This window comes from Limulus polyphemus, unplaced genomic scaffold, assembly GCF_000517525.1.
Source record: "Limulus polyphemus unplaced genomic scaffold, Limulus_polyphemus-2.1.2 Scaffold1196, whole genome shotgun sequence".
NCBI classification, from domain to species: domain Eukaryota; kingdom Metazoa; phylum Arthropoda; class Merostomata; order Xiphosura; family Limulidae; genus Limulus; species Limulus polyphemus.
Genome location: NW_013666806.1, coordinates 40,272 through 54,114, shown reverse-complemented (window position 1 = coordinate 54,114; position 13,843 = coordinate 40,272). Strand labels below are relative to the sequence as shown.

The window sequence follows — 13,843 nt, the reverse complement described above, 5'->3', positions numbered from 1 at the left end:
TATATATATATATATATATATCTGTGTTAGTGTAAATTACTTGTACCTGATGATGACAAAACCTTGTCAAAACGTTGTATATTTGCTGTTATGTTAAACTTGTATTCAAGTTTTTCATCATTACCCATTCAAGCCGTCTCCAACCATTATTAGTCTCAAAGTGGGTTCCTTGTCATCGAATTTGAAACCAAGACGATGTGTAGGAAATGTTAAACCTGACAATGTGAGAGATATATTAAACCACCAATGTATATAGTCGAAGAAGAAAGGGAGGAAAGTTAAGAGGAGAATCCAAAGGAACCCTAGCAACAGGCCTTGGGTCATGCAGGATTTCCTAAAAAGATCACAAATGTGTCAGAAATTACGTGGTGAAATACGAACATGTAACGTGGGCATTCTTAGTCCTGCAAAAATTGCCCTTCTGATTGCAATGAAAGATTGTATAGTAAAATGGGGAAGAACCAAGAAGTGATTGAGGAAGGACTGATCAATTATATACCTTATATACCTATAATGCAATACTTTTTCTCAAATGAAATTGAGTTAATCATACTGCTCAAAACTCTATTAATTTCAGGATTATAATGAAAAAATTAATACATTCTTTCTGTTCCCAATTTCAGTTATTATAATGATTCACTAAAAAGTTACTTTAAAAAAAGATCAGTATTTTATTATAACATTTTTAAAACAAAGAATAAAGAACTTTCTAAAAAGTGTTAAAAATTAGACATAAACAAATCATTTTGTATGAATCAGTAAAATTATTTAAAAATTTTTTTTTTCATGTTTATATTATTTTTGAGCTATTCTTTATATAAAATAAAATCTATTATCTACCTACCTTTAAAACACCCTTTCTGCTTATCATAAGGGTTTCCAGTAAAAAGACCATTTTTGGGACAGAAACATTCAGGTTTATGGTTGTAAACAGTGCATTCAGCATTAGGACCACAAGGTGATTCATCACATGGATCTTCAGATTGAAAAGACAGATGTTTATTAACTTAAATTACTTCATTTAACATATTTTGATTTAACAGAAACTTTGTAATGATTATCAACTTGCCATGTGTGAACAATCATAGTCATGGTCAGCTGAAACTCTGCAAAAAGGTCCATAACAGATAATGAATGATAAAACCCATGTACTTTCCAAGCTTTTTTTCATTTGATGTATAACAGAATAAACAGTGCTGAAGTTTGATGTCATGAAAACAACACAAGCACACAAAAAAGACATTACACAAAATTAAAACCTCATGAGTATGGTGTAGTAAATGTAAAACATAAGATTCATTCTTTATAACATAAATACTAATATGCTAAAAATACACACTGAAAGCTTTATTAAAACAAAACAAAAAATCCATATTATTTAAAAAACAAAATTTTCAAACTAAAAGTTTTAGCTCTTTTACTGAAAAAAAATCCAAATCTTGACAGTATATCCATTTTTTTATTCTTATATAAATATTTTCCTTACTTAACAGTAAATCAATCACAAAACTATTTATTCACCATTTTACTTTAAAGTATTTATACCTTGCTAATCACTTTCAAGATTGTCTGCTTCAATAATAAACAGCTTTAAAAATGTTGACCCTGTTTTTTTATTTTAATATTAAGCAAATTACATTATTTGATCAATCCTGGTCATGATATGTTTAGGAGATTAACTTAACTAGTGTTATATAAGTTGCTTCCCTTCATAATGGGATTTACATTACAAGACTACTATCAAGAACTAAATGATATTGTGAAATGATATTTTTGTTTTATAATTTCTTTTCAATTGTAAGATATCTTCTCAACTTTTCAATATATTTTATTTAAACCTTCTTCCCATTAACTCAATGTGCAATAGACTAAGCCTGTATTGGAGAAGTAATATTCCCTATAACAAAATTCATAAGTGATTCTTCACAAAATGTGGCCAGTTTTTAGTAAAAAGTACAAGACTGTTTGATACAAAAAATCAGATGTGTTAAAAAATATTAGTACTCAAGATATATCAGTGATTTGATGACATCAAGCTGACTCAGACTCTGAGAAGTTGGAATGCAAGGTGACTTTTCATGATAAGGACAAAATAATTTTGTCCATTGTAGTTTGCACACTGCATTTGCATAACCTCTAAAGCCACTAAAATTCACTTCTACAGTTTTTTCAGTATTCCTGCGTATTGAATCTGGTATTTACTCTCCACTACCATGAAATGTCACTAAGGTTAACATTTTCCTTAATTGAAAATGTATTTCCAATAGATAGTCACCTCCATACACAGAAAGCTAGAAATCCATGCTGAGATGGTGGAAGGACCAGTGCAAAAGTTATCTAGATGAGCTCCCTTGAGCAAGTATCTGAAGAAGGCCCATAGGGTGTGACACCCTATTGCAGTGGCTCCATAGGGTCACACCTGTGGAAGACCACATCTCATCTCCCCCAGGGTATACTCTTCACCCGTGAGCACGATTAGAATGGGCAAAAGGCATGCATGGTGTCCAAGCATGGATGGAATAAGTACATGACTGTCTGGGTATTCACACACAAGACATCAGACAGCCAATAAACGTAGTGAGGTTAGGGCATGTTCAGACTGTACTGTGGGTGCCCACCTCCTCAACCATCAGTTTCTACAAGTCAAACCCAGCTATAGAAGAAGGGCACTTGCGATATGTATTCATACACAGCTCCTCTACTGACAAATATTTCAGTACTCCACACCAGTCATGGAAAGAGAATACCATGTAGACATATTTGTTTATTGGACACATTTAGTATGGAGACTTATATAACATAACTCGACCATCAGACACTATGATCCCATTGCCTGCTGCAGGAATAGGGCGTGTGAGCAATACATCACAATTGGTTATGAAATAATATCATATATTCTACCATCAAATACAGAGGTTCAGGCCACTGCAGGAGTAGGAAGTATGATAAAAACAGACAGATATACGAGCATGAGATAGTGATATGTGTTCAAATTGTGATGCATCTATATGAAATGGGGTGATCCACAGTACACTCTGGAAAAACCCTTGTCCCACTTCTCATCATAGAAGGACCCATGTTCTAGCCTCTGGCATTTAGGTCCCAATTGGTGAGAATTCTCCATGGTCTACCACCCCAGTAGCTGGGAGCTTATAAGTGGCGAGGGTCTCCCATGCTCCTCTCAAAGGGGGTATGTGTGTCTGGATCCCCATCAGGCACTTGTCAGAATGTTCTTTTACTGGAGACTATGAAACCCTATTTTTTAAAGTCAACAAGCATGAGCCAAAGAAGCAGAAAAATGCACAACTGTGGTGCTGGCTTTTTTCCTGATAGTCCCTGGAATGGGAACAGTCTGGATCAGACTGGAAAACGTTATATATAAATACCACAAGTAGAACTCCAGTGAGTCTTGTGGAAAACCTGATCTCACAGTTGGCCAGAGTGAGTGATCTGAGCACTTTCCATTATCCTGGCCTGCTGCAGAATTTTGGGTAAGTATACCTTGTGAGGCAACACTAGCCACCTACCTGGATCCAAAAGTAGAAGAATGGCTGTGAATAAGTAATTGAGTACTCACATCCATTACAGGTTAATTGAAGAATGGCCATTCATGGAAGTCTGTATGCTACAGGAGACAAGGCAGCCAGATAGTGGAGATAGTTTAACCCTTTCACCGCAGTGAATGGGTTAATATGATATGAATTATTGTGGGGTAGTCCATATGCCAGTCTAGTGAAATGGGGAAAAACTGAAGAGAGCATACAAACATCTGCTGTCAGAGGGGTATATACAAAAGGTATGAGCTGAAGGATTTAATCTGTAATGGGGAAGGAGAGAGAGCCCAGGTAGAGAAGGTGTCCCAGATACAAAAGGACAGTGAGAAGAATCACAAGGAAGTAGGGCGTGACAAATCATTGTGTGGCCCAAACAGGACAAGAGCATCTGTTCACAACAGAAGGAACACAGAAAAATAAGAAATAAAAGGAGAAAATATTTGAGAAAAGGAATGACCAAATTCCCTTACCATGGAATGCAAGGGAAGGATAGACTGGCCAAAACAAAGGAGAAGGGAAGAGTGTGAGGAAACAAGGGTGTAGAAATGTGTACAAAAGTAAGTAGAAATAGGACCTGTGTCCAGGGAGAGCAGAAACATCTACTAGAAACTCAATAGGGATCTATGTAAGAGGACATAAAACCTTATTGATAATCCAATCAGGAAAGAAGTAGTAAGGAGGGAGGTGGAGAAGGAAAGAAGGTAGAAAGAGGCAGAGAAGAAAGGAAACTTGAAACTGGGAAGGATGAAGGTCAAGTAAAGTTCAGTCAGAAAAATGTTAGAAAATGTGAACTTAGCCAACGTGTGAGTGATAAGCCATAACAGACAATATTTTAAAGTGAGTTTCACAGTTTAATACAGATAAGGAGTATAATTCGTCTTGTCAAAGGGTGTTCTAAAGTAATTGAACTCAACTGTGGGAACTTTGATAAAAAGGAGACAATTATTTAAAATTCGAGATATAACTGTGGTAACCCACAGAGTAGCCTCAGTGAATATATCACAGATTGTACAGTAAGAAACAAAGTAAAGAAAAATAATTCATCATGTCAATTAGATTTTAAAGTAATTGAATCAGCCTGAGTGGACGTTTGACAAGAAAAGAGAATTATTTAAAGTGTTAGATACAAGTATAGTGTAAATAAATTTTTTGTACATATATTTGCCTTGTTTTGAATATATTATTTTAAAACAAGTAGATTGTGTGCTGCCCGTTTATTGTCCAATTTATTGCCAACAAGTCACAGATACCTACTGTAGAAAAATCCCAGCCTAAACATATACATACAACCTTAACACCAAGGTGAAAAGTACATCATACTCAATAACACACAGAGGTAGAAGGGTGACAGGAGTGGGACAAATGAATACTACAGTACTACATGCAATGAGAAAGGGATGCCATATCCCAAGGAAAGAGCAGTATACAAGGGTGGATCAAGAGGAATGGAAAGTTGGAAAAAGGAAGCCAGGGCCAATACTAAAGGAGGTGGAGTAACAGAAGATTGTGAAGACTGTGAGGGGCCATTAAAGGAAAAGGTGTATCCCGTAAATGTGTCCCAAAACTGAGAAAGGACCTTAGGAAGAAGATGGAGAGGAGGACATGCATATTAAAAACATGAGACAGGCCAGACTGAAAGCATAGACAGCCAGTGTTGAGGAATGAGGCAGAGGAGACAAAATAGAAAAATGTAGCAAAGAGGGGGTAGCAAGGCAACAATAGGAAGAGGAAGAATGAGAAAGCAGAACAACAGACGATGAGTGGGTGAGAAACCAATCCGTGGGTGGGACACAGTCCTGTTGAGAACATAGCCCACAAGGAAGTGAAGTGCCCCAGAACATGACAAATTATGAGCACATTTGAAAGACATAGACTCAGAACCAAGTCTGAACACTATCTTCTTGATATATATGTAGAGAGGTAAAGAAAGAAGATAAAATATTATCTACCAAGAGTACATGTTACGGAGTAGGTGACCACATCTAAACATTGACTATGGGTGACATTGTATAAAACAAATGTGAATGATCAAACTCTATTTGCTGATGGTATGTGAAATCATAATGAACGAGATCTAATCTTTACAGATGATAGAGATATGTAAAGGAGCAATGGATGAGGATGAAACATGATCCACTACATGTAAATGCTAAGAAGTAATGAACTATAACAAATATTACTGTCTATGTCTGACTTGTCAAGGAGCAATGGATGAGAACTAAGTACTATCATTCATGGGAACAAATTATCCAGTAAAAAATTATGACAAAACATTAATCATGATGTGGATACATTAGGGAGTAAGAAGTATTGTACATGTCTATACATCCTCTTCAAAGTGTTGCAAGTTAGATAAGGATAAACTATATTGCAAATATCAACTCTTATGTGTACATATTAAGGATAATGAAAGAAAACCAAATATGAATGTCTAAATAGGCATGCTAAAGAGGAACTAGATCGAAGCACCATCCATTATGTGTACATATTACAGAGTAATGAACAATGAAGAAATATTACCTTCTACGTGACATAAGGAGTAAGGAACCATGACCAAACAACATTCTGTGTTATATGAAAAGAAGTAATGAACTAGAAATACACAGTAACATCTAAGTATACATATAAAGAATAAGCAATTATTTCTAAACAGCAAATGTCGTGTATATGGAAAGAATCAATAAACCATGACTAAACACAATATTGTAAGTGGGACATGATAAGGGGGAATTAAATATGTCTAAACATTGTCTGCTATGGGTACAAGTAAAGGGGTAATGAACTATGGCAAACAGTAATCCCAATGTGTTATATATTAAGGAGTAAGAACTAGAACCCAACCTTAATAAAGATGTGTACATGATAAGGAATAATTAACCAAGATTACACAGTATCTTCCATGTGTACATGTGAAGAACAAGAACTAAACATTAACTTCTAGATGTACATGTTAAAGAATAGGGAACTAATATCAAACCTGAACAGTTGTGTGTGCATGGCAAGGTACAATTAACTAAGATTCTCTTCCATCTATACACATGAAGAAGTAATGAACTAGATATAAACCTTACCTTCAATGTAGACATGGTAAGGAGTAATCAACTATATCAAAACAACATTTTCTATCATCTTCTAAGTAAACATGGAGTACAAACTAGCAATAAAGATTAATATGGATGTTTACATGGCAAGAAATAAGTAACCAAGACTAAGCATTATCTTCCAAGTGTACACATGAAGAAATAATGAACAATAACTAAACATTATCATCTAGGTGGACATGTTAAAAAATGAAGAACTAGAATCAAACATTAATAGTTAAGTATACATGGCAAGGTATAATCAATTAAGACTAAGCATTATCTACTAATGAGATGTAAAAATTAGCTGCTATTTGGACATATTAAGGAGTAATAAACCAGAATGAAATATCAACGACTATGTGTTAAATGTGAAAGAGCAAATAAGTGTAACTAAACATTAACATCTATGTTTACATGGTAGAGAATAAATAAATATGACCAACCATCAATGTCTATGTTTACATGTGAAAGAGAGATGAACTATGACAGAACGTAAGTGGAACACATTAAGGAGTAAGTAACTATGATTAAACATTATAGTCTAAGTAGTACAAGTTAAAGTGTAATGAACTAGTTCTAAACGAAATATCATTAGTGAACATGTTAAAGAGTAATAAACAAAGTCTAAACATTAAGCCCTATGATTTAAGTGTTAATGAATAATAAATCATATCTAAAAAATAATGTTCACATGTTACCTGGTAAGACAGGAAGGGTAAAGCATAAAACAGCATGAGTGAATTGAGCCCCAAATTAAATGCCAGGAGCAGCATTAACAGGGGAGAATAAAGGAAACAATGGATAGAAGGCTTATGTAAGGCAGGAAATTCGAGAGATATGCAGTAGGTAGAGAAATATTGGGTGGAAAGTCACCTCAACTTCAACTTCCAAATCTGCAAAGGGAAACATGTGGCAGAGATGGAAGTAGATCCAGGCAGCAACATGAACCCCATCACACAGTGGATGATGTGACATTACTCTCCTTCTAACTGTATTTTCAACCTGAACAGCACATTTTGCAATACACGATGGCTGTCAGTTTCTCAACAAGCAAGAACTTCCTAAGTGTTAGTGACAGTGAGTGACATTTGTACTCACATCACCAGAAAAAAAAACGAAAAGGTTGGAAATACAAAGTAAAGTTGTTGAAGTAACTACTTCAACAAGTTTCAGCAAAAATAGACATGTCTAAATACAACCATGATGAGGAAAGGAATGACACATTTCATGCACGAATGCACAGGGAGCTTTTACACTCCTGCTCATGATGGGTTTTGCTGCATGACATGTCATCATGCAGTAGTACGATTTCACGTGAAATATGAGTGGGAGTTTCAAAAGGCTGGTGGTATGCAAATCTCTCAAGCATATTAGCACAACTTCAAGAGGAAAACAGCTTTCTTTGTATGGAGGTGAGTGATCATATTGGAATCAGCAATGTAGGATCAAACTCTGATATCAAATACATAATAGCATGTTGAATGGCATTCTGTAAGAGGTTGGGAATGCAGACTTGGACCCCTACTCATGCACATAGGGTTATAGAAGCCCTTGAAACTTATCCTAACCTTTTTATCATATTATATATATTCATTTAAAATTACAAAACAATTATATTAATTTCAACATAAGAAGATGAATTTATAACAGTGTGATAACTTCCTCAGCTTGGGATCAATTACAAGGCCATACACATTACAAGCGAGTGTTCTGCCAAATGACTAACTGGTTAACACACTAACAATTGCTACTAAGATCCTTTTTAACAATTTCAACTGACACATTCTTCCACTCTCAGACACAAGGCCCATATGCCGGTCTAATGTCAGGGTTATAGGAGTGCCTGTAATTGGGTGGCAGTTTTTCTCATAGTAATTTAAATTTTTTCATCTCCTATGTCCAGCATAGGAGCCTGAGACTTCTCACATTATGAGTAAGTATCCTACCAACTGAGCTAAATGGCTAGACCCTTAGCTACCACAACAGCTTTTCCTTACCTTTGATGATATTATAATATAACTATTAAGACAACATAGCCAAAAACAAAAAGCATCACAAATAAGACAGCTAAATAAAACTGAGTTACATAGTACATTGTTCGAGTGTCCCTTTGTAAGAAATGCATCTGCAGAAGTAAAATCCCACATTGGCAGAAATATATTTTATATCAAATTTAACATCTATTTGCAAGTCTTGCATATGGAAGAATAAAAAAGGAAATTAAAATATTAAGATTAGGTATGGGTAGTCAGACCCACAGTGTCTCATATAAAAAGCCGCCAGTCAGTTGTGAGAAGTTGCTCCTAATGAAACAGGAATATAAAACTGAAACAGGTTACTACAAATGAATTACTGAGGATGACAAATAAAAATCATCTGTGAAATTGGATTTCTAGCCCCAATAGAGGTCAATAGTACTCTAAAACCTTTGATGTTTAGGTTAAAAATTATTACTATTAAACACATAGGAAATGGACTTTTATCCCAATAATGCAGTAATAAACTAGAGATCTGGTTAAACTAACCTGTTTGAACTTAATTTTCTACTTAATCAGGAGCATCTACCTTCTCATAACTGGCTGCAGGTGATGAACTGTAATTTTAGATGTGGAACATTGTGAGCTGAAGTACCTGTATCTGTTTGTAACTTGCTTTCTTTCTTCTACATTTGAGGTTTGCAAATAGAGGTTACATTTGATAGATAGTATTTTTATACCATTGCATGGGTTCTACTTTTGCAAATAATTGTCTTAGAAAGAACATTTTATCCTCCTCATGGTATAGCTAAATGAATAGAATGGTTGTCAGAATAACCAAAGTTTGTAGGTCTACATGAATGTAGTATAAGTTTTAAATATCAAAATCATCTTAAAAACGGAATATTCGAATACAAAATTTTTAAGTTATAGAAAATACCTAAAAACTACTCACTGACACACAACGGAATCCCATTTGCATCGTGACTACAAGCACTATTGGGTGGACAATCAGTGTTCCCATTTGGGCATTCTCCTGGGCTATGGCCTGAAGAACAGAAAAAATAAAGCATACAAAAATCTTAATTTCGTCTTGTAATAACAATCACTCTATGACTCCTGCATGAGTGTTTCTAGTGTAATGTAACATTAGGGCTTTACAACTAATAATACTAACAATGAATTATTCATGCCTCATTTCAAGTTATAAACATTTTTTCAGTGTATTAGTAGAAAATAGAGCAATAAAAGACACACATATTAGAACTTGAACAGATAAAAATAATAATAAAAAACAATGAGTGAAAAGAAACATCAGGGACTGGCTTGTTTAATAAAAAAACTAATAAATGAAGGTAACAAGTTGTAATTTGTACCATAATATGTTATCAATTAAAATATTAATCTCTGTTCTCAGGTGTTAAAACTAAAACAAATGTTCATTTTAGAATACATAGTATGTATATTTTAGCACTAAGCAAAACTGTCTGACATTTAAATTAACAAACCTAAAATACTAGATTTTATTTTGAAAAACTATACAGTTTTAACTGCTTACACCCTTTAAATCCATCCCCAATTTCTCCTGTGCGGCATCTGCAATAGTAGCTGCCAGGGGAGTTCTCACATATGGCAGTTTGATGGCATGGATTCGACCTGCATTCATCAATGTCTACAACAAAAAAGTATCAGTACATGAGCTTTCTTTAGTATGTATTGAATATCTTCTAAGATATCTTTGCAATAAAAAAATGGCTATTACAATATATTATAAGAAGCTTATACGTTTCTGTTTTAGTTCTTCAATATTGGTAGAAAAGCTCTATTTGTAGTACTACATTCTGCTCCCAACAGATATGTTCCTGAAACATATGATTTTTACCTGTGAAGACAATCCAAAGGCTATTTGACTAAAACAAATAACATTGAAATCATTCAATACAAAAAAACAGAAATTCCTGGATTGAAATTGCAACAGCTAATAAAATCCAAAACCTATTTTTCTATGTTGTGTTTATATGGAATTTTAACTTCAAAGCATTTATACCTGTACATCCACTTGCAGTAAGTTGAAACCCAGCCTTACATGTGCATCTATTGGAATCACATAATTCATTCAAATGGCAATCAACGTTGCTACGACAACCCACTATAGAAAAAAACATTAAATGAAAATTAATAATAACCAGATAACAGTTTAACTTAATTGCATATATTATCCCTTCAATACATTCTTTAAAAAATGTGAATGAAATATTTTGAATGTGAAATAAGATTATTAGCCACAAAAATATTTCTTAATAGCTTAAGCAATACAATAACAACAGGGTATTCACTCGTAAGGTATACATTAAAATATCCTTACATGGAGGAAAATTACATTAATTTACTACAACATGACCAACAAACAAGTTAAAGAATATTTTGCAGAAAATACACACAAGAAAAAAATAATATGTGGTGTTTACAGACATATATATGTTACAAAAGAAAAGAAATTTGCATACCTTGGCAGTATTGGTTAATGCATATCTCTCCTGTCAGACAGTTACTATCACTTATACAGGAAACTAACAAAAAAATATTAAAAAATTCTGGAATTGAAGACAAAAGCCAACATACATGCAGTTTATCTCTATAAGATATTAAAATGCACATACCAAAAATACAATGTTTAAGTATATTTCAGTTTAATTTGACCAAGAAAAGATTGTAACATTATTACATATTATTATTTTCATAGCTAATGAAAGTTCTGAAACAATATTGTTACATTTTACATTCAAATTAACAGTCATTGCAAGTAAATTTTCTTGTTAGTAAAAAAAGAGCATGATGATAAGTATGATGAAAACTTAGTCTTGGTGTTACATCATGATAACACTTATGATTCACGTGAAAAAATCAGATATAACTATTCAAATTCCAACCTACCCATGCAAACATTCTCAACACATTTTTCTCCTTCAACACACTTATCACAAGGGGGACGACAGCGCTCCATTACACAAATCATGGGAGGTGTACAGGAAGTTGCAGGAGAACAAACACTGACTGTACGTTTGCAGCCAAGCACTGGTAATGGATTTCCTTCAAAACCTGGAGGGCAAGTACAATCTGCTTCATGGTTTCTTACATTACATTTGGTATTTGGTCCACACACTCCTACAATCTTGCAAGGATTCTCACACTTGTTCTGGATACAGGCCATAGATAGATCACAATCACTATTTTCTCTGCATCCAATTTGGCAGAAGCCATCGAGGATACAGGCTTCACCAAGTGGGCAGTTACTGTGAGTAAAGCAGGGTATAACACAGTGATTGTCAATGCATCTTTCTCCACTGGCACACTCTTTATCCCGAGTACAAAACAGTCTACACTGTTTACTTATACAAGCTTGGTTAGAATCACACTCTTCTGTAATGGAACAGTTTTGAGACACTCGCACACACTCATCACTAGCTGTGGGATTTCCATGAAAATTATCTGGACAAGAACATGTTGCTACATGGTCAATAACTTGACATTCTGAATTACGTCCACAGTTGGCTTGATCACAAGGGTTTTTGCAGAGCAGTTCTCCAGTTGGGTGATCTATACATGCTAAATCTGTTGGGCAGTCAGAATCTCCATTTGGACAAGAATTAGGATGACGACAACCATTATTGTAAGGATTACCCAGATATCCTGGAGGACAGTGGCACCTATAACTTCCAGGAACATTTACACACTTGGCTGATGAATGGCAAGGTTCTGATTCACAGAACTTTATGCTCTCACAACCACGAGAATATGGGTCACCTGTGTATCCAGGACGACAATGGCAAACAGCCTTGTGATTCTCAACCAAGCAGACAGCATGAACTGCACAATTGTTCACACATGGATCTTCAAAAAAAATATATATATACTTTATATTTTTTCAAAATAAATATATTAAAAAAGAGAGCCCTGTGAATCAAAATGCAAGTTAAATAATGAATAACGTTATTGCCTAATACAGTCTATAATTTTTAAGATGGATATGAATACTATGTGCAATAACATAAATATAAAAGAGTACAATAATTTTGATAAGATGTGAAAGACTGTAACTGTGAGATAAAAAGAACAAAACACACATCCACCAATTAAGCAGCTCAAAGAAAACAGTTTCATAGAACTTAAAATATCGGTTTGCACAGTTCAAGTAGGTTAGTTGTATTAAGTAAAAAAATCCATTACACATAAAACACACTTACCATAGCAATAATGCTGATGTGCACAAGCTCTGTTGCTGTCACAGTGTTCATCCTTTAGACATTCCACTGAATAAAAAATGTTATAATACAACCTATTATTACATACTTTGATGTTTAAAAATATTTTCATTGTTCTTAAATTTAAATATTAGAGATGCCAATCATCTCACTAAATGCATTTATTAGTCGTATCCCATAATACAGATCACCAAATAAAAAACTAAATCATGATATACTGAAATTCTGGAATTCAAAATGTTTATGTGTAAAAAAAACTAAGATCTAAAAGTTTTACATGTTAAAAAACTGAAATCTAAAATAGGATATTTGAGCACAGTAGTTTGACAAATTATGATAAAATTCTTTTAAATTTTATAACAAAAGAAGTCTAATCAATTAAGAGAAGCCATATTTAATTACTTTGTCAAACAATTAAACCAAAATATAAATTCTAGTTTACTACAGAAAAGTAAAATTTGAAAAAAAATCATATGTAATAATTGGAAGTTCTTACCTTTTTGACAACCCTGTGCTAGGTCATATGGGTCCCCATCAAACAAACCAGGTGGACATAAACACTCAGCATTGTGGTTTTGTGCTACACAAACAGCATTAGGGCCACAATGGAAATGTTCACAAGCATCTGTCAAAACACACAAAATATGTTTAGTGATGAAGTTTATCCTTTAATATTAAACTTTTAATGTATGTTATGCAAATGGAGTTCAGTCAAACTGGATTAATGTCACAAGTGGGGTACCCCATGGCTCAGTCTTAGGACCTTTGCTCTTTTTGATTTACATAAATGACATAGATGAAGGTGTGGTCAATAAGTTAATTAAATTTGTAGATGATATTAAGGTCTTTGGAGTTGCTTGCTGTGAAGAGGATGCTGCTGACTTACAAAAGGATTTAGATCATTTAGTGAGGTGGGCAAATAAATGACAGATGGGTTTTAATTATAATAAATGCAAGATAATGAATGT

At 34.0% G+C, this 13,843-nt stretch overlaps 1 protein-coding gene across 1 annotated transcript in view; it reads right to left on the bottom strand.

Moving 5' to 3' along the window:
• The window catches only part of LOC106462548 (fibrillin-1-like), a gene marked incomplete at its 5' end in the record, with an annotated part of 157,590 nt that overhangs the window by 103,672 nt on the left and 40,075 nt on the right, over window positions 1–13,843 (bottom strand). The window contains 8 exons of the mRNA XM_022389848.1: window positions 845–976; window positions 9,569–9,661; window positions 10,172–10,285; window positions 10,661–10,762; window positions 11,121–11,183; window positions 11,548–12,504; window positions 12,858–12,923; window positions 13,372–13,500. Of these exons, the coding sequence (XP_022245556.1) occupies window positions 845–976; window positions 9,569–9,661; window positions 10,172–10,285; window positions 10,661–10,762; window positions 11,121–11,183; window positions 11,548–12,504; window positions 12,858–12,923; window positions 13,372–13,500 (1,656 nt within the window). The remainder of the gene's footprint in view (window positions 1–844; window positions 977–9,568; window positions 9,662–10,171; window positions 10,286–10,660; window positions 10,763–11,120; window positions 11,184–11,547; window positions 12,505–12,857; window positions 12,924–13,371; window positions 13,501–13,843) is intronic.